Source organism: Ictalurus punctatus, chromosome 28, assembly GCF_001660625.3.
Source record: "Ictalurus punctatus breed USDA103 chromosome 28, Coco_2.0, whole genome shotgun sequence".
In the NCBI taxonomy this organism is placed as follows: domain Eukaryota; kingdom Metazoa; phylum Chordata; class Actinopteri; order Siluriformes; family Ictaluridae; genus Ictalurus; species Ictalurus punctatus.
The window spans coordinates 12,664,722-12,692,425 of NC_030443.2; the positions used below are offsets into that span (position 1 = coordinate 12,664,722).

A 27,704-nucleotide genomic window follows, 5' to 3' on the forward strand; every position below is an offset into this window, starting at 1 on the left:
CACAACATATTGCCTCTTTTAAGGACTCATCTCCACTGAAAAAAAAACCCTCCTCTGTATACTCAGGAAAGAACCAGACCAGGTAAGGACTAGACTAGTTATCAGCTATTCTATCTCTGTGATTCTGTGAATAAGTATTATAAACAGCCTCTTTTTTAATTTTATTTCTACCAGTTAATACATTATTCTAATGTTCTATGCTACACGGTCGACTATTTGCTTCTACTTTGCCTATAATTTATTTGTTCCCTTTTCAGATGAAGATTTCGGATCAGGTTGCTACCAGAGTTTCGTAAAACGTCTCCCTCGCGCGCACATGCCACACATGCTTTAGAAATGGAATCTGCCAGTGAAATCACGCGCGTGGTGGGCTGGGAAGAAGGCGATATAGTTTAAACATTATGATTGGCTAGCAAGCCCATCCATCACGCTCGTTCTAAGCGACCCAACCTTTTCCTGGCAAGTCATTCATTTCCTCTACTCTAAGCCCCGCCTGCTCCCGCCCACTGTACCGGCTTTTCTCTGCATCAGCTGTCAGCGCACCGGCAATTCAAACCGGATTATTCAGCGGCGTTCGTCCAAAAACGGATATTTATTTTCTAATTTGCTTCTGGATAGATATAACAAATAAGTGAAATATCCCTGGGATCATCATATTGTGCTTATCGGTGGGAAACGGGGTTTTAGCGGCTAACCCCGGCTAGCATCCAGCTCATCACTTGGAGAGTCCAGTGTGACGTCACGGCGCTCTTCTGTTTCAGACGGACTCATAAATATCACTTTTGAACCAACTCTTTTGGTTTCTTGTGGAACTCAAGGGAGAACATGGACGTGAGTATGTTTCTGTAACATCACAGATGTTTTAGAGTTATCACACCTATTTGTGAACATTATCTTTCTATCCCAGCAGCGGAGAGTTGAATAGTAAAGCTAGCCGGTTAGCTAGCACAGTGAAATAAAGCGTTTTCCAAGACTGACACTTAAACCAAAACTCGTCAGCTGGAATAAAGTTGGTTTGACGTTGGACGTCCGATATTCGCGGATATGCGGAAATTAAGGGACCGTCTCTAAAGTTACATACGACATTGTTAAACACGTTTCTAACTTCAATAGCATTTGAAGGGAATGACTTACAGTCATATAGCCCACTGTAAAGTGTTCATCTAGGTTTCAGCAATAGTGCACACCTCTTATATATTACTTTTAGATTTTTTTCACATTTAAATGTGATTTAATAGTTTATTTGAACAAATGTAAAAAAATAAATAAATAAATAAAAAATCTAAAAGGTGTGCGTTATACCTGACACCTAGATGGACACTTTACAGTAGGATGTGTGATTGTACATCATTCCCTTCAAATGCTATTGAGCTTTAAATAATGGTATATTTTGTGTATGAGCCCATGCAGTAATAAAATACATGCCAATTTTTTATATATGATTTAATAGTTTATTTTTATTAAATATCAGAAACCTAAAAGGTGTGCATCATACCTGACACCTAGATGAAGACTTTACAGTTGGTTGTGTGACTGTACATCATTCCCTTCTAATGCTATTGAAGTTAGAAACGTGTTTAACAATGTCGTATGTAACTTAATTGAGACGGCCCCTTAATTGCTGCATATCTGCGAATATCGAACGTCAAAACAACTTTGTCAGTATCTCGTCAATAGTTCACTTCATCGGCTAAAATATTTGGCATGATGCACCAGCAGGGCTCGTTTGTGTCGCCGATTCTGAGCGATGTGCTGTGCCAGTGCCGCTCGGAGGAGTACTGGCTGTCGGATTCAGGCGGCGGTGTTAGTGGGATTGATGTCGGTTGCAGCACTCCGGTCCCAGCGGCGAAAGACGAGCCGCATGTCTGCGCCGTGTGCGGCGGCCCCGAGCAGGAGCATCGCCTCAAGGTCCTGTTCCAGATCCTGGACGTGAACAGAGACGGAGGGATCTGTGTGAACGACCTGACCATCGGCCTGAAGAAACTCGGGCTCCATCGCACCGAGCATGAGCTTAGGGTGAGTATAATGAACATGTACCGCTCAGAATACTGCTCATAACGTCATTTTCAACACAACGAGAACCCTGAGGAGAATAAGGGTTCTCTGGAGAGTTAGTAGTTCTTTGCCTCCTAACATGCTTTCTAGACAGAACCTTTTAAAGGTTCTCCCAAATGCACAGCCGAAGAAAGCATACAGTATGTATGAATATCCCATAAAGCCTTTTTGAAAACAACATACTAGCAAGAACGCTTTAAAGGTTGTGCAGGAGATCTCTGGATAGTTACATTTTCTTTGCCTCCTAACATGTTTTCTGGACAGAACCTTAAAAGGTTCTCCTAAATGCACAGCCGAAGAACGCTTATAGTATGTATGAATATCCCATAAAGCCTTTTTCAACACTAACATACTAACGAGAACGCTTTAAAGGTTATGCAGGAGATCTCTGGAGAGTTTTATAGTTCTTGGCCTCCTAAAATGGTTCTACATTAGAGTACAGTTTCAAGGTATGACAGCCTAGTCTAAAAATATCACAGTTTCATGGTATCACAGTTCATAGGAAGGATATTTTTTGAAAAGTCTTTTTGGAGTTTTGTTTCCCACTCTTTGGTAAGGTTTTTCGACATAGACTAGTAGTTTATGATATTTGGAAGTCAGAAGCGTGGGTGTAGAGGAACAGTGGAGCTGACCATTCAGACTGAATTTCATTTGTTTGGTTTCAGTATCACGTTTTCAAGAATTTACAGCCATAACTAAACTAAATGTGACAAAAATTATAGCTTGAGAAACTGAACTCAGCCCTCTGGGTTTTTAAAAAAATCACTTCTATGGGTTGTGGGTTTGAGAGCATTGTGTAAATTAGATAAGATAAATTAGTCCATTTATTTTAGTAAACAGTGAATGTATAAGCTATTACACATGCGTGTATCGTTTATGATTACATGACACACACGTCTGTAGAAATGAGAAATTGTTGCTACAATAAATGCATGCATAACACAGCACTGCTGAATTCTCGAACCTGACTGGGCAGAAGGTATTGATTCATTTTCTATAACAGCAGCTCTGACAGTATTGCCAACTGCAATGTAAATCACAGGTTTATATTAATGTCCTCGTTCCAATGCGTTATCGTTAACAACTCTTTTACTTATTCATATGGACGTTTATAGCGGACGCTTCCATAATTTAAGACTAACAATAGCAAATAAAAAAACGCTATATAACAATGAAAAACCTGTAGACGTTGTACCGGTGAGGTTTTCTGAAAGAACATGTTGAAAATGTAAGAACCCTTTTTTTTTTTTTTTAAATAGAAGGCTTCAGAAGAAGGCTACTTTATTATTATCTTCAAGAGAGAGAAAAAAGAGGCTGGTGATTGACTGACCATCTATAGCTCCTATAATAAACATGATAACAGGAACTAACTTGTCTTACTAACAATAAATCTAAAAAAATGTATTTAAAAATGTAAAATTGAGAAAAGGAGGAGTGTAGTCTAATTGTACTTTAAAGAAAATGCCTGCGGTATAAGAGGAATATTTTAATATTCTAATATATTTTAATAGGGTAATATTGGTGTTGGGCTGGTTTCTATTAGACTGCCTTTGCCACATTACACTGCCTTTGCCTGCATTGTGGTCCAGAATAGGCATATCCTGTAATGGCAGTAATGGAGACCATTTTGAGAAATGGAAGTCGTGATTTTAGTCGCTGTCCCTGCTATAACACATCTCTTGTTTTCAGTTTTAAACAATGTACATCATCATCATGGGCGGCTGTGGCTCAGGTGGTAGAGCGGGTTGTCCACTAATCGTAGGGTTTGCGGTTTGATTCCACACGACTCCACATGCCGAAGTGTCCTTGGGCAAGACACTGTACCCCAAGTTGCTCCCAATGGCAAGTTAGCGCCTTGCATGTGTGAGTGTGTGTTTGAATGAGACACAGTGTAAAGCGCTTTGGAACTGGTAAGGTTAAAAAAGCGCTATATAAGTGCAGACCATTTACCATCATTCTCTCCGTTGCATGAGTTCCACCTACAGTGAGGGGATCAGTGCTGTATTCAATGTTGATTGTGTTTTTAGCTGCTGATGTTGACAAAAGGACTTTGTAGTGTTCAGAACAAAACCCGTGATGCTTCTAGGTTAAATAAAATGCTATTTCATGTCAGGCTGGAACTGGAGTTTCTGTCCATCATTTCAGATTGAAAGGTTGGTAACAGAGGGGAAAAAACCATGAAGAGCAGTATTTGGATCAGTGTATGCTCATTTAGTGTTCATTTATATGTTTTCAATAGAATTTGCGACTATTGCTATACCAACCTGTAAAGAAACGTGCCCAAGTTGCACAAATCATTTTTGATGCCCAAATGTGGGGGACATTTCTTAGGAAAGTGACTGTAATTATTAAGCATTATCATATCCATCAACAGAAACGCCCACCTTTACAGTCCAAATGGAATTATAACAGCATGATTAGATAAAGATCTAGTGATGATTGCCTCAGGATTCAGAGCGAAGTGAAGTATAACGAGAACACTCAGTAGGGCAGAACCGATGTCCACTGGGAACGAATGCTTCCAGACACAATGTTCCATGTAGACTTGTTCAGTGCGTTCTAGCTCATTCTACTGAATGTGAGAATGATTAGGGGTGCAGTATTCTCTTTATAAAATCAACGCAGTGGATTTAATGATTAACTCCAATGAGCATGTCAATCACAGGGGTCATGTACAGCTCGGAGCATAATGTAGCCCAATTTGTTAAATGGCTAAAGTTATCCACTCTTGACCTGACAGGAAAAGGGAATATCACGGGAAGAAAACCAGCTTGTGCTGCTCTACTATAGTCTCATAAGCCAGCATCGGTAGAGACCCTGGTACGTTTCGTCAATAAACTCGGCCAAGAATCGCTTACATTCATAAAACAGGACTTTTTGATTGGTAGGCCAGCTGACCGACCACAAACATTTTACTGCCGGTCATCAGCAAACACTAAGGGTATCTTGTTTGCTCACCACAAATAACTCCTTTATAACCTTTAAACAAGGTATTGTGTAAACTTTAGCGAGTATAGCTTGCTCCAAAGGCTTATTGTGGCGCATAAGTTTGTTTTTCCTCTGAAAACCAGAGGACAGATTGCCGCCTTCTTTGTGAAGGGGTCAGATTGCACTAAACCTTCTGAAGCTTGTGGCCAGAAAAGTATATCAAAAGATATCAGATGCTCCATATACTTTGGGTGAAGTGTCTGAGGCAGACACCAGCTCTGACCTAACTCTGCTGATATATATATATATATATATATATATATATATATATATATATATATATATATATATATATATATATATATATTGTAGTCTTTGGTGAACTTGGACTGTGAACTAGCTAAAAAAAATCTACAAATGGCTTCTCCTGATCAGCATTTCACTAAAACACTTTAAACAATGTGGAAAGTTCTAGCTTAAACTGGGTACCCAACAGATGTGGCATTAGTGTTTGCTGAAGGAGAGAAAGAGAGAATTAGCTTTTTCATGCAAACACTGTCTGAGAATCAGGAGTGATCCGGTCTCTGCTGGTGCTGCTCCTTGAGAACTGCTGTCATATATTTACCCAAATGTTTTGCAAATAAAATGATTTGAATTGCCTTCCCTGAACTGAGTTTGCAAATTTAGTTCCAGCCACAGCTGCCTTGTTGAAGCTACTCGGGTTCACTTTGGAAAGGCGAGATTAACACAACGATGTAATCGTTCTCATCGTCACTGCTAGACTGAATGGTTGATGGCACCGTTGTCCGAGACCAGGAGTATAATTAATGATGTTGTCTGGGTGGAAGGGATACATTATATAAATAAATGTGTAAAATACATGCATAAGTAAGCAAACTTTGACATAACAAAAGGAGGTTTAGTTAATAAGTCAGCGAACCAGTGTTAACACTATTGGCTATTGGGAAAAATACACAGAGGTTCTGAACCTTTGTCCTTCTTCCTCTTCAATAGTATACGTTGTGTGTAGGTGTGTATGTGTGTCTGTGTTGTATCTTTGTCCCCGGATCTTTGACCTCAGCATTTGTGCCTGTGATTAAGCTGACTAATTTCCTTCTTGTTACTGTATCACAAGATTTAAGGCAGTGTGCATCACTGTATGATCTTTTCTGTACAAGTGCTGATAATTCTCGTTTTTGACCACTATACATGGAGTGCTCTAAGGTACTAGTTATAGAATTAACAAATACTTTAGCACTCTGAATGTGACGTTTTTCTGAAGTTGGAGGAAGGCAGAGAACCCAGAGGGAACCCCACATGATCATGAGAAGAACGTGTGAAACTCCACACCGACAGTAACCCAAGCCCAGGATCAAACCGGGAACCCTGGAACAGTCCGTACAGGATTTCATTAGTTTATTAGTGGAAAACTGCTTGAATTGGTGAAACTGCAATTGCGCAAAATTGTTCTGCACGGTCTTTCGCAGTGATGTTTGTTGGTAAATGAGAGCTTTTAGCTGTACGCATGTTTGACGCACGTGAATCAAGGGGGGGTTTGGATGAATGCGCGTTGTGATTATGTCACATGACATGTCTAGGCCCATATCTGTGGAAAATTGTCAGTAATTATGAAAAATTTAAAGCTCCAGCGAATATTGCGGAGTTTCCTTGATTTTGCGTTAATTTCTGCGATCGCAAAATCTTAGAGGGACTCTGCCCTGGACCCACTACACCACGGTGTCGCTCCCTATATAAACACTGCATTTAGCATCACTATGTAACAGGGATGTAACAATAAACTCCGGTCATGATTTGATTCTATTCACGATTCTGGCTGCACAATTACATTTTCTGAATATTTTAAACAAAATATGAATGAAGAAAAATGATTACTGAAAAGACCCCTTTTTTATTATTATTATTTATGAATCATAAACAATGCAACACACTGTGCATTTTTTGCCTGTGTAAAACTAAATAAATCAAAACTTTCTATGAACAGTGGTTTAATATTATAAACAAAATGTACTACAGGGTCACCATTTCTTTACAAATAAATAAATACATTTACAAATTTTCCACAAAAAAAAGATTGAATAAACAAAGTCTCTGACCTGGCAAAAATTATAAATTGAAATATTATGAGCACAATAGCAGAGTCTGAGGCATCATTTTAACCATAAATAGAGGTCCAAAGTCTAAATGACTAAAATGTCATTTTCTGCATTTGAACACTGCACTTCAGTGATGTTAGAAAGCTTATTAAGTGCTCTTTTTATGGTTATAATGCGGTTGTGTAAGCATATAACTTGTAATGCGTGTTGGTCGTGATCTGGAGCTATCAGTCACTTCACAAATACAGATGATTCCCGGTTATGGTGCAGGTTCTCCATGTGACCAGCGTGCTTTCTAGATCTCTGATGTTCAAACAGTACAACTGAATTAGACGCATAATTAATAGAATGATTTCCACGGTGTGACTCGCATATCTCCACGATGCACATCATCATATTCTTGTATTGCGGTCATGATGCAACATTACACCCTTACTATGTAAAGAAGCTCTGTTGTGGCAACAGTGAGGGTAACAGTAATTACCTGAACTAAACGTATGTGTTCTTCCACATGAAAGCGGGCGGCTGTGGCTCAGGTGGAATAGCGGGTTGTCCACTAATTGTACAGTTGGCGGTTCGATTCCCGGCCCACATGACTCCACGTTCCGAAGTGTCCTGAACCCCAAGTTGCTCCCGATGGCAAGCTGCCTTGCAGCTCTGCTACGATTGGTGAGTGTGTGTGTGTGTGTGTGTGTGTGTGTGTGTGAGAGAATGGGTGAAGGAGAACCAGCGCTTTGTAGAACCGCTAAGGTTAATAAAGCTCTATATAAGTGCAGATATTACCATTTACCATTATTGTAGATATATCATAACAAAAAATTACATATAGGCAGTCAAAGCTGTGTGAATATAACCAGTGACATCGTAAAGCACAGTTCCTGTTAAGGAGATTACGTTGGCTGTGGGGTGCAGTATGGAAGAAGCTCAAAGATGCACCCATTTTATATGCTCTTACCTGTTACTACAGGATGGACAATCTGCTCCCAGTAATGAACGTCCTACTGTTCTGAAAAACCACTTCAGCATCTATATTTCTGCAAGTTGGCATGATACTACATTCTCATTTACAAAACAGACTGTGTTATTATTACATAACAAAGTTGCTGTGAGTAAGCACAATAAGACCATATTTACTGTGTTGAATTTTTTGCATGGCTGACTCACCCTTCCACGTGGTACGGCACCACCCTACTCCTGATTGACCAGATTAGTCCAATCATTTTCTTTTTCTCAGCTGCACGGTACTGGCTGTGCTAGAGATTCCTGGAAATCTGAGAAGGCATTTCTGCTCTATTAAACCTCAATGTGACTAATGTATTGAGCATACACACAAAACTAGATTCTCAGAAAGTACATATTCTTGCAGAGTGGATGGTTACTTCGAATTCACGCCACCAAATTGGGCATATGGAACTTTGTGTCCAATCCACACTGCTTCTGTCATCCATGGACACGGGTGTTACTTAGGACCTTAGGAGCCTGACTCATCTTTGTTTCACCAAGGCCTGTCAAAGAGCATTTGGGAACCAACAATTTTTTTATCTCCAATTTGGTCATTTGGTCACCCACCAGCCACCTCTCCCCATCGCATGATAGTTATAGGAGGGTGAAGGCTAAAACATGCTTGCTCTGAGACACGTAAAGTCAACCAACTGCATCTGTTGCTCATGTTGTGTCACAGGACAGCCAGCTTAAAACACCTGGAGGAAAGTGCTATCTGCCCTTTTCCGCATTCACGAGCTCCCACCATGAAACATGGACAGTTTTACTGCCTAGAGTCCCGGCCATGGATAGCTGTGGAACCGTTGGGATTTGAAGTTGTGCTCTCCCAGTAATAGGGTGAATGTGTTTCTTTCGTGCCACTCAGGAGCCCCAGGAATCCTGTTTTAAATGTAGTTTTCATGTCCTTATGTACAGTGATGCCACTTAAACGGTTCACTTTAATATATTCACTGCCTGCAGAGTGTATACGGCTGTTTATTGTCCAAATTCATTCGCATATCATTTTATTTCTTTAGTTGCGTAGGGTATATATTTCTGAAATTCTTTCTGAATGTTTTATTTGCTTCTATCTTACAATATTTTTTATTACTGGTAGATCAGTGCAGTGTGTGAAGCACTGAGTCTCTATAGAGTTGGTGTTGATTAAATTGGGTAAATGGGAGTGTATCTGTTGCATGAGGCAGGTGTGAGATGAACAACGATAATGCTTATAAATGCTTTGAGTTCAGGCATCTTTCAGCTTTATGGAATACAGGAATACTTTCTCAATGTCTACTTTTTTTCATGAAATGAAAGAGGCTGAACTGGAAGTCGATGTTATGTGGAGTGATAACCAATAGAGGGCACCCATGGCCACTAAGTTTTTGTATAGAATGCTGTAGCATCATGTTATATGTGACCCTCTCAACCTGGTTAATAAAGTTGAATGTTTAAACTCATACAGTATATCATCTATATAATCTAAGTAAAAATGCAAATGCTTCAGATTTCTAGCCAGTAGGCAAGATTATATCTCAGAGTCCGGAAAACATTTCCTCATACCTGTACTGTGGGCCACTGAAGTAACTTGGCTGAGGTACAATTATTACGTAAGCGTCTGTGTTAAGAGCAGTCAGTGTGAATGTAGAAGAGCGTGAAGTATAGACTTAAACATCTCTCAGCCACAGCTGTCAAACCCTGTGGAGAGCAGAGCCCATTCACACAAAGGTTGTATGTGTTGTTTGTGCTCAGTGTGTGTTTTTATTTGATCTTGATCTAAAGGGTGGGCATACGAGTTATATTTTACTTGTTATTTATGATAATAAAAGGAATATCTCTGATATCTGTGAAACCCAAAGACAAATTGTCTTGTTGCTACAAATGACGTGTCTTGGTCAAGGTGCCAGATCTCCTGGTCTTGCCTGAGCATGTGTTCAAGGTGCCCGGGTTTCAAATTTTAATTCACCCAGGGATTTAAAATGTACACATTTTTGGTAAGATCCTCTTGTGAAAAATTCACACAGTGGAAAAAAATTATAGAAGCAAAAAAACCCACAGATTTTTGCAAATTCTCCCAAATAAAAGGAGTAATGAGCTAATTTAATTCATTTTTATTAAAACTTTTAATACCAATATAAATATGATTATAAATTATATAATTAATTAATTAACATATTTTTTGTGCCAAGAAAAAATCAAATTAGCCCATTACTACTCTCTCTTACATTTTAATTTTGTGTTGTTGTGTGTGTTTTTTCCCTCATTGCCTCTTATTATTATTATTATTATTAGAGATGCACCAATGTATCGGCCGATAAAGGCTATTTTTCACGCTATAGGCAGATCATTTAAAAACATCCGATGATCAGGGCCAATTATATCCTGTCAATCAAATGAGGGCAGGAAAACACAGTGTATTAAAGGGCTAGTACACCGTTGACAGATTTAAATGAAGATGAGTTGACAAAAAAATATTATATATTGCACAGAAAAATATTTGTAGAGTAGTAAATTTCATATGCAGTTAATGTTAATATGAGTTAATATCATAAAAAATAAGTTTATATTAGGCCTATATATTACCAGTTTGATGTTCAGTGATGAAGTAGAAATCCTTTTGTTGTGGTGAGTGAATGTGAAGCCTAACAGGAGTTTTTTTTAGAATTAAGTCAATGTTAATATGAATTAATAGCATTCAATAAGTTAAGAAATCTTACTTTAATCTTAAGAATGTAGTTCATGTGTTAATGTTAATTAGAGTAATGTGTTTTCTGTTTATGAGACCAGTTACTGTGAAACAACTTGTTCAAATGGAGAGAATAAAGTTTTTATTTGCATTTCCTTCAGAATTGTAGAATTAATTATTGTTCATTCAAAAGACTATCGTATCATAGGTTATCGGATCGGCTGACAAATTTAGTATCGGTGCATCTCTAATTATTATTATTATTATTATTATTATTAGTTGCCATTTTTGTATTTAATATTTTACTTGTATATACTGTAATTTTAAAATTAAATTTTATTATGCACACACACATATACACACACACACACACACACACACACACACACACACACACACACACACACACACACACACACAGCTATGTAAATGTCTTCATCTGTAGAATCTCTGCCAGCATGCCCATTGCCTAGGGTTTCCATGGAGATCCTGACAATGACATAGTGACTAAGGGGAAAGAAGAGAGGATTGTTTTTTTTTAAAAAAAGAAAAGTGTCAGCACATTTCCACACTGCTGAATGGTCTGATCCATGGATTGATCTATTAGTCATCAGTCTGCAGGCTTCTTACTGGCTCTATAAGCACTCTCGAGGCAGGACTTGGCAGTATGCTGGATTCTGATAGGCTGCAGTAAGGCTGCAGTGAGCTTGCAGCTTTTTTACAGTTTTTTTTTTTTTTTTATCCTAACCTGAATCACTTTTTGCCGGCTGTGGAGGCAGATAGCGTGGGACTGACCAGGAGCAGCAGCTGCAGAGAAAAAGAGCGTGTGAGAGAGAGAGAGCGAGAGAGAGAGAGAGAGAGAGATAGAGAAAGAGAGAGGCATGTATTGCATATTGGTATGCATCGCTCGTTTGTAGACAGTGTGAGGATTCCCTTTTGCTGTTTCATTGACCACATAACTAATTGTTCAGTTGATGCCAGATTCCACTTTTTTGCACCAGTAGGCTTTTTTTTAATCAGTAAGATGTTTTGTGGCTGAATTTAAAAAGTCTTTTTTTTAAGGGCTGGTGGCTTTTTTGAGTTTATTCTGGAGATGTAAATGTGTGTGTGTGTTTGTGTGTGAGAGAGAGAGAGAATGCTGAGGCAGCTGCAGTCTCCTAGTGTCCTCAGCTGCCCTCATCCTCCTGACCCATTATCACTCATCCCAAGCATCTGTGAATTTGCGAATGCGTAGAAGATAAGGATCGATTGATAAACACAGATAAAGAACTCTTCCATTCAATTAAGGAAAGCTACACGCTGCACGTGTCTGTTTCTCACATCGACACGTCCACAGGAGGAAATCCGGTTATCTGTAGCCTCTTCTTGAAGATGCTGCCAGAAATGTGGTCGTCCATGCGCCGGTGGTTTTTAGGATCGTTGACTGCTGAGAAGAATGAACAAAACGTTGCAAATCCCAGGCAAAAAGACCACAGTGTACTGGAAGCTTCAGCTGGGGAAAAGCAGGAGAATGGCCCGACGCCAGCAAAGAAAACCACAATGCTGATACTAATGGCACCCCCTAAGGACCTTCAGCAGGTATTGCTTGCTATCTTAGACAAAAAAAAGGGTGGAAAACAGGGTGAATCGTCTTTCTGAAACGTATCAGTTGGTGTTGGTTTCCTTCTTTCCTTGAGTAATGCGTTCACAATATTATACAAAAACCTTAACTTAATGAAATTAAATGTTAGTGATTATTGAAAATTGCATATGAAGAGTTTTTACAAATTCCAAAGTTGTAGTGATCGCTCTATGGTTTTGGAAGTTTCATGAATTCCCTTAGGAAATATTTTGCTAGGTTGCGGCTCAGAAGTGAATATCCTACGTATGTCTTCCTTCGATGATGTGAGCTATTTTACTAGTGCTTATCTAGCTGGCTAAATTCTTTTAATGAGATTTGGTCCTTTGGACAGGACAGAGTATATAATATGAATAGTAAAATAATAAGTGCAATACATATAACACAAAATGTATACATTTAGTCTGGATAAAATACATCTACTCTGGATTTTGGATGTAATTACAGTGAAGGTGTATGTGATTGTGCCCTGCGATGGATTTGCACCCCGTCCGGGGTGCCCGATGCCCCCTTGGATAGGCTCCAGGTTCCCTGCGACCCTGAAGGATTAGTGGTATAGAAGATGGATGGATGGGTTTACTGCATTTAGCTGATGCCCTTATCCAGAGGGACTTATAGAAGTACTTTATAGTCTTTATCAAAAACACATCCTCATGCTAGTTCACTAGGTCAGGGACTAAGATATCATTGAGCTAAAATGTTGTATTTCATTTACATGCACAAATTTAATGAAAATGATGTGAAACTCAGTCATTTCCTATTAATGGCATTAAATAAACAAATATTCAATTACATTTTATTTGTATAGTGCTTTTAACAATGGACATTGTCCCAAAGCAACTTTACAGTAATACATAACTTCAGGATTTAGATTTTACATGTATGAATTTATCACAAAATATTAAATATGGAAATCCATTAAAGAAAGCAAGCTAACACAAACCATAAATTAAGATCAGTAATTCCAGTTGTTCACTTAAGACAGAAGAAATGCTGCTGTATAGAAGGAGGATTGTTTGGTTAAAAGGACTTAGCTGACTGATTTAGCGCACACCAGGCTTATGAAGGAATGGATATTTAGAGACCGGTATGATTTGTTTCGGAGGTTGAAAGCTGCGTCATAAATCGGTTCTGTTTCCGGTGGCCATCTCAGTGTTCAAATCAGTTCAGACTTAGGTGTTGTAAAAGGTAGCACTGAAATCTGTGTATGTCCTTATTCCGTACTTTGTTGTCAGAACAAATGAATCGGGTTCACTTTCAATGGTGCACGGGAACGGTGACAAAATAAATTGTATTCCATACCATTCCATTAATAAATAACCTGAGGCACAGTGCCAACATCAGATCTCATCCACAGCAGAATTTTCAATACAGCAAAGGCACTCATTTGCACAATGCCAGAATGTACTAGGACAGAATGTTATGATTCAAATTTCAGCTTGGGACGGTTTCCAGAGCCAGCAGACTTTTTAACACAAGATGACGAGCGATAACGATAAATAGTGCTGCCAGCTTCAAGATGATTCCACAACTAGAGCGAACATTTCATACCGCTGTATGTAGGTAAATGAAGGCTGCAATGATTACTATAATCAATTTCCAAGAGCAAGTGATCTCATTCTCATACCTACTACATATTACGTAACAGAATATTATACTCTCAGTCCTGAACTTTATATGGATACTGCCGTATAACTTATTGTACGAGTTGGCCATGTCTTTCCCAGAAAATGGCATCAAAATAATTGACCTAATTTCAGTAATAAATCGATGAGAAGAATTCCTGCTTTCTCGATTGGCCCACTTAGCTCTCACTTTTTTGTTTTTCTTGACATAATAACCATTTCTAAATCTCATTTTACACTAAACAGTATGTATATGTAATGGGAGCAGCATTATTACCTAGTCTTGCTTTACTTCATCATCCAGTAGTTTGACTTTAACAAAGATACAAGCTTATGGCCTGTTTCCTGTCAACATCCTTTTGTCATCGTAAATATTACGCACTCATTCATTGTTTTCATTTCGCTTCTGAATGGGCTGAGATTAAAATAGGCCAGTATCAGTGTAAGCCTAAGTGTGACATCATTATATCACGGGGGAAAAAAGTTTCAAATAGCTATTGTTTATATTCGGCTAACAAAAGATTGAGATACATGAGAATGTTATTCATGTTGGGTTGTGATGAAGGCTATTGTTTTCCGTTCTGTCTGCATTTACAATCTGTAGAGCTTGCATCCAGACTTATTAATATATAATGTTTATGGTGATGTGTCCTATGAGGTTATACAAGAGAAAGGTCAACCTGCTTCTTAGGAGGTTTAAATTACACTAGCACACCTGTGTGTGAGAATTTCAGTTGAGGAAGGTGTGTTGAGTGTGTGGATCTTTCTTCGAACATAAAGGACACCTCTCTGAACATGACCCAGGATTAGCGCTGGTCAGTTTAGTGTGACATTCTGGAATGGTCTTGAATTTGTGTGTTTGGGTGGGGTATATGGAGCATTACTTTATTATGGCTTAAGTATTTGGTTTTTGTATTTTTGTGATGTGGGCTCCACAGACAGAGACTAACGTTATTGCATGTGTCTGACAATTTTGGTAGGATTTTAAAATAATTCATTAAAATGACTATTTAAAGTATATTATACAACAGTTAATTCCGGTTCATTAATTTGATTGGTCGAGAGGCATTCTGGGACCCAACTGAATATCGGTTATAATGAATATCATCATGGGTGTGATTATCTATGACACCCAGCCTGCGGCTTTATGCCTACACCGAACCAACGTTGAATTTCCCCTAAATGCATGGTTTTCAAGGTGCCATGCCATGGACTGGGGTCCCTTCCAGATTGTATTCCCAGCTCTCCCAGTGTTTCCAGGATAGGCTCCGGATCCACCATGACATATACAGTTTTGGGTGTTTCATTTTTAATTTTACAGAAACTTCAAGTGCAGTTAATTATTTGTCATGCTATAAGTACAAATAGACTACAGCGGATAAAAAATTCTCCAGCAACGGTCCTCCTCTGTACTTCGGCAACATTTCATTCATGCCACCGCGACAAACTCTGAGGGACTGGATGAGAGTACGAAGTGAGGACTGGTGGGAGAGAGTTGTTTTAATGGAATTTGATGATGCCGAATGGAAAGAATTTTTGTGTATATGTCCTGTCGCAAAATGCAGCGAAAACTCCCATACGACGTAAATAGTGCGATTAAGGTCTATAATGCACTTCGATGATGCGACTAAAACAGGAATACTCCACATGTTTTAATTCGAATTGTGTTTATTTCGAGTATGACTTTAGTCGGATTAAGGTGATCAGAAATCGCGTTTTACATGGTAGTTTTTTTATCAGAGTATTGTCTTAATTGGGTCTTAATATCGCAATATTAGGGGGCAGTGATGTCTTGGCGATTAAGGCTCTGGGTTACTGATCAGAAGGTCGGGGGTTCAAGCCCCAGCACTGTCAAGCTGCCACTGTTTGGCCCTTGAGCAAGGCCCTTAACCCTCTACTCCAGGGGCGCTGTATCATGGCTGACCCTGCGCTCTGACCCCAGCTTCCTCACATGCTGAGGTATGCAAAGAAAAGAATTTGCATATGTATACGTGATCGATAAAGACTCATTATCATTATTTTGTTGTCCATGTAAACGTACTGAATATCTCTTAGCAGGTACAGAGTGAGTTTGCACTGAAAAATAACAGAGCAAGCCTAGAAGAAAAGAATACACTTTCAGAACGAGTAATTTGCACTTTGTCACACCAGCTTGACCTACTTTGATTTCAGTTTCTCTGATTATATGCTGATTTCTTTCTTATATCGATTAAATCTTACTTTGATTTTTAAACATATACCATTTATTTTATTTATTTATTTATACACCATACAGTAAACATTAATAATTGCTCTTAATAATTTGTAATATGAGTTTGACACAATTCTTGCACACAAACGTATCTCTTAGTAGGAAACGTGGCACGTGCTGTACGCCCAGAAATTAGAGCAGCCAATGAGCGGTCTCGACGTAATCAGAACACGAGTATGACAGCGAACTGCGTAATCAGAGGCGGCTTTGTACTCGCCAATCGCGTGACAGAGCTTCGCGTGACGTGTGACGCGTCATAGTGGGCGTGATTATCGCGCCGCTTTAAATATGTCGTTGCGCGCGCCGGCTGTCTCACGCGTAGTGCCGCAGAGCGACTGTAAGCTGTATTTATTCATGTCTATTTAAACGGTTATTTATTAATATTAATTACTTTATTTCTTTCTCTTTTTTTTACCGAAAATGCTGTGCCTTTGTCTGTACGTGCCTGAGTCTAATTCGCTCCCGACTGAATGTGAATATTTCGAGTCGAACAGTTTACCGGCTGAACTGAATCCTCTGTTCAAACTGAGTTTAGTTCTTCCGTCTCAGGAGTTTAACACGTACCGGAAGTGGAGACAGGTAAACCCCTTTAAAGATCACATATGTAAATTATGTTTTCCTTGTATTTTCTTTTGACATCCCCGATCAATATTCGCTTATTTTCTGGTCGTTTGCTGGGATTTAGGCTTTGATACATGACACTTTCTAAAACAAAAAAAAGCTCCACTGTAATGATGCTTAGACTCTTCTCCATTCATTCCCATTGGTGATAATGGAATTTAGGCTAATCCAGATTACCTGTGTTCAGTCATGCAATCTATTCTAGCACCAAATCAGATTACGTTGACATCGGAATCATTTGGATCAACAGACTTAACATATCAGTGCAATTAAAACAGGGTTAGGTTATAAATGTGTCCTGATCATTGGTATTTTCACCATTGTCAAGATTATTTATCATTTGCATATGGTTTGTCGAGACGTGTGTTGCTTTGAAATGCTTACTGGCGAGATTTGGATGAATTGCTTACATGTAACCTAGTATACAAAGTATTGCACACAATAAGTGAGCAAAATCAAATAAAAGAAGTATGAGTACAGTCAGCATGCAGAATACATATAAGTCTGTGGGCAAAGAGACCAAGGGAAATTTGGTATAAATAAGACAAGTGACCTGTAAAGGTGACTCAGTAGATATAGGTGTAAAGTGAACATGTAAATATGACAGTCTGAACAGGAATGAACTGGCCTACAGGCTGTTTTAGGAAGCTGATTTGTAAAAATCTGTTAATAAATGATGCTATGATTATCATTCCCATCAAATTATAGTACTGGAGCTCATTTCCATTTGCTTTTCCACATAAATCCATAAAGTCCTGCTTGAGATGTATGCAAGCCTAGCGCAATTACACACTCATCATCTGTTAAGAGGATTCATGGATTGATGGTTTGCTCAGGAAGCACTTTTAATTTTTTATAGCTGTCTGTATCTTAGCCTTGATGTTACCTTGACCCACTTGTCTGTGTGTTAAGGCACACAGACAAGTGTCTGATTTAACGTGGCTGGGTATCTAGTATGAGTCAGGTGCCCAGCTCTGGTGTTATATGATCAGAATGTAACCGTGTTAATGTGTTAAAGGAGCTTAATTTGGCAATGCAAGTCTAGGGATCATGGCTAAAACTACATGGCTAAAACAGATGATAGTCTGCTGTTTTCTCCTGCTTTCTGAGCAGTTGTATTTAGATTGTCAGATAAGCAATTATCGCCTGGGACAACTGGTTTGTTGTTTAATAGCACGAACATTTAGGTCTTTCGTGTTTAAACTCCTATCATATCATAGTTAACATATTAAATATTGATGCAGTTAAGGCACAGAGACTTGGTCAGCTTTATCAAGTATACATTGACTGATGGTAAGAGTGACACCCTGTAATGCGGTCAGTTAACGGTTCCCTGCCGTATAATTACCCTAACTCAGTTCTCACCCCTGTTATGAGGAGTGCAGACCTGCAAACTTTAACACATTTTGTGTAGGAGTTTTGGTACAAGTTCTCACTAAAATGTACATCAAAAGAGCAGTCACCCCCCCACCCCCACCCCCCCGAATCAAAGTGGCAAATGAGCCTATAGACATATGCATCTGGAGTGATTGGCAGTTGCGTAGGTGTTTTGAACTTGCTGATATTAACTGACATAGCCTGGAAGCCCTGCCCACTTCACCATCTTATACAATAGTAACTCGTCTTGACTCGATTTCACAGTTTGAAAGACGCAGCACCCTTGTTTTCTATAGGTTTATAGTGACGTGTCAAATGCCCCCCATTATTCCTCATTATTCCCCTTCAAGGTTAGCAGGTTAGCAGGTCTGTATCTGTAATGAAAAGGTTCATTCTTCCAGGTAGAGTACTTCTACTGAGTGCCTTTGGCTCGTAGGGTTCATCAGTTCATTAATTGCACAACATTTCATCAGCCACTGGACACAACACAGCTGATATCAGGTCTGTGAAAGTGCTGATGAAGAAGGAATCTGTTGTATAATCCCCAGCTGAACAGAACATAAAGATCAGGGTTGGATATGAAGGGAGAGCTCTAAATTCATGGAATTCCCGCATCAAACTTGCCGTCTTCACCCTGTATATGAGTAGCATTGCAGTACTGCCAGTTTACTTTGAGCCTTATAAGTAATGGATCAATGATACTCAGTTGAGTTTTCAAGGAAAAGGAATTTCACCTTATTTTGTTAAGCTGCTGTTTATAAAAAAAGAAACCATTGGTTAAAATGTGTCATGACATACTTGGAATAATTCCATGTTCCAGGTAGGATCTGAATAAATATAAGTGTAATGTCATTCACATGGTGGAACGTGAAGTTAAAAATTAATCCTCCATCTTCGTTCCTGTTTATTCCATGAGATCTTTAAAATCAATGATTCTAAGCAGTAACCCCCTTCGACCCCCAAAGCACTCAGCTCTTGAAAGCCTGTGTCTCTTCCGGTAAATGAACTTTGTGCCAGGTACAAACTGTGCTAATGGTTATGATGGTGTGCAGACCTTTCAAAGCAAGCTTGGCCAAACAAAGTCCATATGGCAGCAGCTCTTGAAAATCCATCATTTCTGTGACTTGCAGAATCTCAAGTGTTACACTGGATGTTTTCCTCACCTTTGTACCAACTGCCTTATTTTGCACATTGTATCATTTCAGAAAATTGTGAAAGCCGGAGATAAGGACCTGGACGGCCAGTTGGACTTTGAGGAGTTTGTGCATTACCTGAGGGACCACGAGAAGAAGCTACGGCTGGTCTTTAAAAGTCTGGACAAGAAGAATGATGGTAAGGGTGGAGTTTGCCGTTATGTTTTGTGCTGTTGTGGATTTTGCTGCGTTTTCATCATTTTGGGTCGGAAGCTTATGATCCACCTGAGGGCAGTGGTGATTTAGTTTAATCCAAAACAAATCTCAAACAGAAGGGGAAAAATGCTGTAGTCATCATCAGGCCATCATCCTATATAACAATTCCTCTTTGGGGGGGAAGGGGTTGGTGTGTATATATAGCAGTGCAATAATTTAAAAAAATAGTTTTGTTAATTAAATAGTTAATAGTTAAATAAATTCAAGTTTTGCTTGAAACACTGGGTCCAGGCTTAGATCATCACATTCTTTCTTTTTCTCGCTCCCTCTAGGTCGCATCGATTCACAGGAGATCATGCAGTCACTCAGAGATCTGGGGGTCCACATCTCAGAGCAGCAGGCTGAGAAAATCCTCAAGAGGTCCGTTCACAATTGCTATAGTAGTAGCTAAACAGGGTGTTTCTCAGGGTTTCATACTTCTAATTCACTAAACTATTAGTAACTAGTAATAGTAGTAAAGTACACCTATGTGGTAGGCAATACATGTTCAGGTACACCTGTAAGGACGGGCAACTCTGTGTACGTTTGTGTTTTGTGCATCTGTCTTTCTCTCTCGTCCTGCTACGTCCCTCATTTCTCTCTCTCTAACGCCTCACACACTGTCTTTCTGCCCCTCCTCTTTTCTGTGTCTTCCCAGAATTAGGAGGGGCCATGTCTTTGCTCCCGTAATGTAGTAAGTAAACTGTCCTCTCTCTCTCTCTCTCTCTTGCTCTCTATATACTTGTCTCTGCCTGGCTTGACTCATCTTTCAGTTCATCTCTGCTTCATCTTTTTGTTTTATTTTTTTATTCAAGCTTACTTTTCCCCCTCTGGTTTGATGCTGATATGAGGATAAAGTAAGATGATTCATGCTAAATAATCATTTTTGGTATCTTTTTGAATGAAGCAAGAGAAAATTCATTTGTACCACGGAGATAATTGGACCTATGCTCAGAAAAGGGTTTTGAATTTCAAATTTCAATGCATGTTCAATAACTTGTTTTCCATCCACATGGCTGTGAACGAGTTATGGTAAATTGTCAGGAAGTCGGTGCAGATTCTGTAATGTCTGCAATTGACTTATTAGCAACAACAGGATGTGGATGTTGGTTTCGATCATTCCTATGTGTTTTGTTTTTTTTTTCTCCACCGAAACAGCATGGACAAGAATGGGACAATGACCATCGACTGGAATGAATGGCGAGACTACCACCTGCTTCACCCTGCAGACAACATCCCCGAGATCATCCTGTACTGGAAGCATTCGACAGTAAGCTAAATTTGGACATTTTTCTGTAAAGATCGTTGACACTCTAGGTTTTCCCCTCCCTCTGAAGATGGGACATGTGAAGCTTTGTTCTCCGCATTATTCAGGGCCATGATGTTCTTGTACATCTTATATATATTTAGTACATTTCTTGACCTTTGAGTTTTGACACCTGTCCTTAATGATATGAAAAGACTCGGACACCGTGTCCCATGTCATTCACAGCTGTTGCGCTTCAGTTAAGTTGAAATACACAGTGCCCCACAGGAACACCGTGCTCAGACGTAATCATGTTACGCTGATCAGATCAGCAATGTTTTTTTTGTTTGTTTTTGTTTTTTTTTTCAACCTTGAGCACACTGTATGTCAGTTTCTTGTTCTGATAGGACAGAGCATTAACTTCAACCCAAAAGACAAGTTTCCATGCAACAAGAGTTTATGCAAGCCTAAAGTTTTATGGTAACCTTTATTTTAACTTTTGATGTCATTTGTATAGTATGTTCATATAATTAATACCAGGACTTGATAAAATTAACTTATTAAATGTTCTTTAGTGGTTGAACTCTGATGGTGTGTGTCAGTACCCACACACATTTGCCTCTGATAAAGCCAGCACGTCTTTATCACTTAGAAACAGACCCTAGGACCTGGTTCTCATTTGGTTGTATAAAATCTTTAAGTAAGGAGTAAAGCATGACAGGTCGTGCTGTTGGAGGAATAGGATGGGTGGTGTTGCATTTAACATTGTAACATGTCCACAGAACAAGTAAGTTCATGATCACTTAAGTTAAAGCAGCTATAAACAGTTGATTTCTCACCAGACTCATATATAAAAAATATTTTTCCCCCCTCACTGTTTTGGTTAATAAGACAAAAAAAAAATCATGTTACCAAGAAACCACAAAGTGTCCCAAAGACTATCCCATGGTGGAAAACTACACATGAGCTGTTACTATAGAAATGATAATGTATTGGTACGAGCACAGTAACACATTAACGGGCTCATTAACAATACCCAGGACCCACCATGGTCTCTTATCCGCCTCCATGGACATTACACATTACATTAACAAACAACCCCACACTGTTTTTCATATGCATTACATTAATACGCACAACTCGGGCTGCTATACTGCACCTTTTTACTTCAACTGTGAGCATTTGTACTGGCCCACTTTTACACATCCTACACTAATGTACAGTTAATGTCCTTTATTTTTATATTCCTAAATCTTTATATTTATGCTCATAGTTTTTCTTTTTTTACCGCTTCTCATTTTCATAACTCTCTCTCTTGTTTAGCTTATTAATAATGTTGTATTTCTTGTCGTTTACTGTTATTAAGCACCAGTACACCAAGACAGATTCCATGTACATGTAAACCCTCAATGCTTAGCAAAGCTGATTCTAATTATGAAAAACATTTTCATTCCATTCTGAATGTATTCACTCTTCATTTATAGCAACCTGCAGTAACCGAGTGGACTACTCCTGTTTAATTCAGATTTTGCTATGTGGCTGATCTTTATATGCAACCTCATCTTGCAGATATTTGATGTAGGGGAAAGTTTGATGGTGCCTGATGAGTTCACAGCGGAGGAGAAGAAGACTGGGATGTGGTGGCGGCACCTGGTGGCAGGAGGTGGAGCCGGCTCTGTGTCGCGCACCTGCACTGCTCCGCTGGATCGACTCAAAGTTCTTATGCAGGTAAAGACCTTCGGCAATCTGCTGGTAGAACTACTAATTGGTTAATAGTAATTTTCCAATTTGGACTTTTGTGTTGCACAACAGAACATCAAAAAAGTGTCTTTCTGTTGCCGAGAAAAGCTGAAGAAAATTTGCTGACATGTTGAAGAAACTTGTTTTGAAATGCAAATGAGAATCACCTCCAATCCCACACGCGCTTCTGCAACATAATGGAATTGTACTTGAATTTTCTAGTGAAATTTTAGTTCTTTAAAATAAAACCCCGCTGTGACCAAAGTGGGGTTCAGGGCTCCTTCGTTGCCTGTGAAACACAACCAGAAGGGTCTGCAATTAAAAAGAATATATTTTTACAGTGGTGCAAATCACAACTCGCCATTACCAAAGTTATGTTTATTTACTAAATTCTTAGTCATTAGCTGATTTCACTGGTCACTGATATTGAATGGGTTTCATCTAAGCCTCAATAATTCAAAAACAAGTAGCCTATAAATGTCTACTTGAAGTAAAAAAATATATATATTTTTTTTAAAATTGAGTTACAAAGGAAGCCCCTGATTGTAAAATTCCCTGAAAGAAGTAATAATAATAATAATAATAATAATAATAATTATTATTATTATTATTATTATTATTATTATTATTATTTAGTAATAAGGTTTAGGGTGACTTTTTAAGAATAATGTTGAGTTCACTCAACATTACATAATGTTGCTTAGATTGCTGGGATGTACAACGAGATTGTAGAATGTAATTATGGGATGTAGAACAGATTGTACAATAGGTATGTGGCTAACTAGAGTAAAAGTGAGCCAGATTTCACATTACTGTTCTGTAGTTATAGGACAGTAAGACGAGTGTATGGTCAAAGGTTATAACGGCTGCCTCTGATTAGTCAAACACGGTCATTCACTAATGAATGACTATAAAATTCTGCTCAACAGTGAAAGCTGGACTTTGGATGACACTATCGTTTTAACTCTTCTCTCTTTTTTTTTTTCTTTCTTTTTTTTTTCTTTCTCTTTTTTTTTTTTTTTTTTTTTTTTTTTTTTTTTTTTTTTTTTAACTAAGATAATGGATTAAGCTTGAAAGTAAAGCACGCTTAACTTACATCTGTGTCTGGGAGCCAAAAACTAAAATCACTGATCACTTGCTAATTCTGCTCCCTCTCTGACATTTTTAGGTGCACTCCTCTCGTGTGAACACCATGTGTATCGCTAGTGGTTTCTCTCAGATGATCCGTGAAGGTGGTATACGGTCACTGTGGCGAGGAAATGGTATGAACGTCCTAAAGATTGCACCTGAATCCGCCATCAAGTTCATGGCTTATGAGCAGGTAAGGGTGATATAATCTTAGTACTTGCATATAATCAGGTTATAGTTATGCAGGAAGCACTGGCAGCAATGGTAAATGGTTGGAGATCATTTAGTGATTTTTATTTTGCTGTATCTGGTCTTATCCCTATCAGATAAAACGGCTGATTGGCAGCAATCAGGAGACGCTGGGAATTCTAGAGAGGCTGGTCGCAGGATCTCTGGCTGGTGCCATTTCGCAGAGCAGCATCTACCCAATGGAGGTGAGAGAATAGTGCAGTGTGTGCTAGAATGCTGGTAATTGTACATCTGCTTAGAGAACTGACAGATGTTTGCACAGGTGTGTATGGAGAACACCATGTTCACCTGGTTTCAAATGCCAGCTCCGTTACCAAAGCCACCCTAAAGTAGGCGTAATTCTTCAACTTTGTCTAAAACCATGGCATGTTTTGTGCTTGTTTATATATGGATGATTGTGCCATTTGACAGAGTAAGATATTTATTATACTGTGTAGTATTCCCTTTTTTAAAAAGGTCTTTCAAACTTTTAGAACTGTGTTAATAGGCTGGTATTTGTGGTATTGTATGGAGAGGGGGGGACCCCCAGCAAGTTCTGAAAAGGTCTAAACCAAGAGTCTTCTGTTTCTTAAAGGTTCTGAAGACTCGACTAGCCCTAGGAAAGACGGGTCAGTACTCCGGAATTGTGGATTGCGCCAAACACATATTTCAGAAAGAGGGCTTAGCAGCATTTTACAAGGGTTATATCCCCAACATTCTTGGCATTATTCCCTATGCTGGAATAGACCTTGCTGTCTACGAGGTAATGTTTCTTCCTACTTCTGCTTAATTAGTTTACTTACATGATATCAACTTAATTAAAAGATTGAGAAAGAAATGTATTTGCTTTTAAAGCTACTTTAGCTCCTGGGCATCTGTCTTTATGTCTCCATGTCATTTACAGGAACACTCCAGCATTTGGCAACTTCTCAATCTCTATCTACTGTGTTCGTAGTATATGTTTGTAGTGTTGAAAAATGCTGGAGTATTCCTTTAAATACCGATTGAGACGGTACAATTAAAAGAAAGCATTAGTGTGTTATTAACATGTGCATAGAACTGTGTGTTAACGTGTGTATTAACGGTGTTTAGAAGGCAAGCAGTTTATATTTTCTGTCTTTCTTCCAAGCTTATGTTTCTCTTTATTTCTCTCTTTCTTGCAGACGCTGAAGAATTCATGGCTACAGACGTACGCCACAGACAGCGCAGATCCTGGCGTGTTTGTCCTGCTAGCCTGTGGCACCATGTCCAGCACTTGCGGCCAGTTAGCCAGTTACCCTTTAGCCCTGGTTAGGACGCGCATGCAGGCTCAAGGTGAGGCTCTTGAATTTGATCGAAGGAGTAACAGTAAATAGAAAATGGGATTCCAAGAGCTTTTTTTTTTTGTACCCAGTGATGTAGAAGCAAGCAAATGCTGTCACCCACCTGAGTTCACATTCTCGCTCACACAGAATTTCACTATCATGACCTCTTTTTACCTTGACCAACATGCGTCATGTCCTAGAGTAAACAGACGTGTATGTGTGCTGTCAATCAATGGATTGCGTTGGTCACTACAGGTCATGTCACGTTTTCTCACAATACCTGGACACTGGGGGGGGGAAGCACGAGTAGAAATTGATTTTCGAATAAATTGATTCCACTTAATGGAGGAATCACCGGTTTAGTCACCACTGCACAAGTGTCCTCAAGAGCAGAGATCATTATCATACTAAAACAATGCTCATCAAAATGACCATCACTACCTGCCCCCCCACCCCCCTTCTCTGATGTCTCTCCTTCTCTCTGTTCAGCAGCTGCATTGGATGGAGGGCCTCAGATGTCCATGAGTAGCTTGTTCAGACATATTGTGCGGACGGAAGGTGCGATGGGGCTCTACCGAGGCCTGGCACCCAACTTCATGAAGGTCATCCCTGCAGTCAGCATCAGCTACGTGGTGTACGAGAATCTAAAAGTCACACTGGGTGTTCAATCCCGGTGAAAGACTAGCAGATCTTTACCTTTTGAATTTTTGTTGGGAAGCGAAATGGAGACAGATGGACAGTGAATCTCGGGTGGCGAGACCTGAGGTTTGAGTCGATGTTTTCATTCTGTGAATGCTAGAGGAAGGGGCCGAGGAGGGTAGGAACAAAGAACACTAAGGGTGAACACTAAGAACCCAAACCAGAAGGTGGACATGTTCTTACACCTAGGGATCTACTCTTCCTGTAATTCCCAAGCTGTAGTAACCTGTTTCACTGGGGGACCAACATGTCTTTTAACTGCTCATGTGTGCTCTTCTAATCCAGTAGGTGGCAGTCTTGAATAGCCAAAAGCTTAAGACCTAACCACCAAATCCTACCCTCCATTTCATATATTTAAGCACTACATTTGTCATCGTTGTCTTAAGTTATTGAGATAGTTTAGGTGTTTATCCTGTACAGAACCACCAGTTTCTTTCATAAACAAACTGCAATCCATGTAGCTGATGTGTGTGTGTGTGTGTATAAAGAATTTGAAGAATTTTTATTCTAAAGCCCTTGATTTCTTTTTTTTTTTTTTTTTTTTTTTTTTTTTTTTTTCCCCCTTCATGCTTTAATGTTATGCATGCTATAAACATCTATTTATTTAATATTAAGAAAGAAGTTCAGGGGGAAAAAATTAAAAATAATCACCAGATATAATATTTAACCGTGGTTGATACAAAGTTGGTACAAAGCCTTAGTTTTGTTTGCGTTCATTGTCACACTTGGTAATTGTTTTATTAATTACAAATCATGTTTACTAATCTGGGTGAAGAACTGGTTTAGGTTAAGAAAAGTCTGTGATGTTTTAATGTAAATGCTGTATTTCCTGTATAGGAAAAATCCATTCACCTCATGATGGGAATCGACTCACTTCAATTTCGAATCAGTCAATTCAGAATCAAGTTGCTGTTTTGCACCTGTGAAATGTGAAGCCTTGTCCTTACATTTCATTTTCACGCAGTGTTAGTCCGTGCACAAGCATGTCCTGTTTTTCTTATGTTTTCTGAACAGAAATGGCATCGACTAACAGGACCTCAGGAACTTTAGGGTTATCTATGGGATGCGCACTTGAATTTTTAGAATGAATAATACTAGAATGAGAACAGTTGTTTCGGGGGTGTGTTTGGTTGTTTTTTTTAAAAAATCCTGTATTCAGGTTGTAAGAGGGCTGAAAGAGAAGTGTGTTGTAGGAGAATTTTTTTAGTAATGCTCTGCTGCATGGTTCACAAACTCCACTCCCATGATGGCTTCAGGTGCCTTGCCGTTTATATTAAAAAAAAAAAAAAAAAAAAAAAAAAAAAAACCATGCCATCCACACAGATGGAACTAGCTCACATGTCCCAGTATCTCCTATAAGAGACCACAGCATTTCCCTAAACTAATTGCAGTCTTAATAAATGATGTGCTGCCATAGGTGAAGGTTACTATAAAAACTTAGTCTATGTACACGTATCGGATGTTCACATAGTTTTACATGTTTGCTTTATGTGCTGCTAACAGACTGTCAGTTCGTCGATTAGAGGAAGGCGGTTAAAGTTAGTGATTCTAAAGGGAATTTTTTCAGTATAACGACAGTTGAATTTAAAGTGGCTTCTAATTAGTATGCTGGTTTAGTGGAGGATATATAAGGTATAGAAGGCAGTAGCCATACTAGATTCTGTCTAAACTATCATTTCTAACATTAGACCAATCAGTGTTTGTTTTTTTTGTTT

The 27,704-nt window shown here is 39.0% G+C and overlaps 1 protein-coding gene across 9 annotated transcripts; it reads left to right on the forward strand.

Moving 5' to 3' along the window:
• Positions 1–499: 499 nt before the first annotated feature.
• slc25a25b (solute carrier family 25 member 25b) lies at positions 500–27,704 on the forward strand. 9 transcript variants are annotated; one of them, XM_017460576.3, is made up of 12 exons: positions 500–831; positions 1,717–2,016; positions 19,462–19,588; positions 19,938–20,025; positions 20,303–20,338; positions 20,803–20,914; positions 22,460–22,618; positions 23,799–23,951; positions 24,085–24,192; positions 24,582–24,749; positions 25,150–25,300; positions 25,380–25,762. In XM_017460576.3, exons 1-12 carry the CDS (start codon positions 826–828, stop codon positions 25,385–25,387), a joined length of 1,416 nt encoding a protein of 471 aa, XP_017316065.2. In that variant the 5' UTR covers positions 500–825; the 3' UTR covers positions 25,388–25,762. The 9 variants fall into 9 exon arrangements, with proteins under 9 accessions (XP_017316065.2, XP_017316059.1, XP_017316060.1 ...); XM_017460570.2 differs by lacking the exon at positions 25,380–25,762 and adding an exon at positions 25,780–27,704 and having other exon boundaries at positions 502–831; XM_017460571.3 differs by lacking the exon at positions 25,380–25,762 and adding an exon at positions 25,780–27,704 and having other exon boundaries at positions 502–831; positions 1,720–2,016.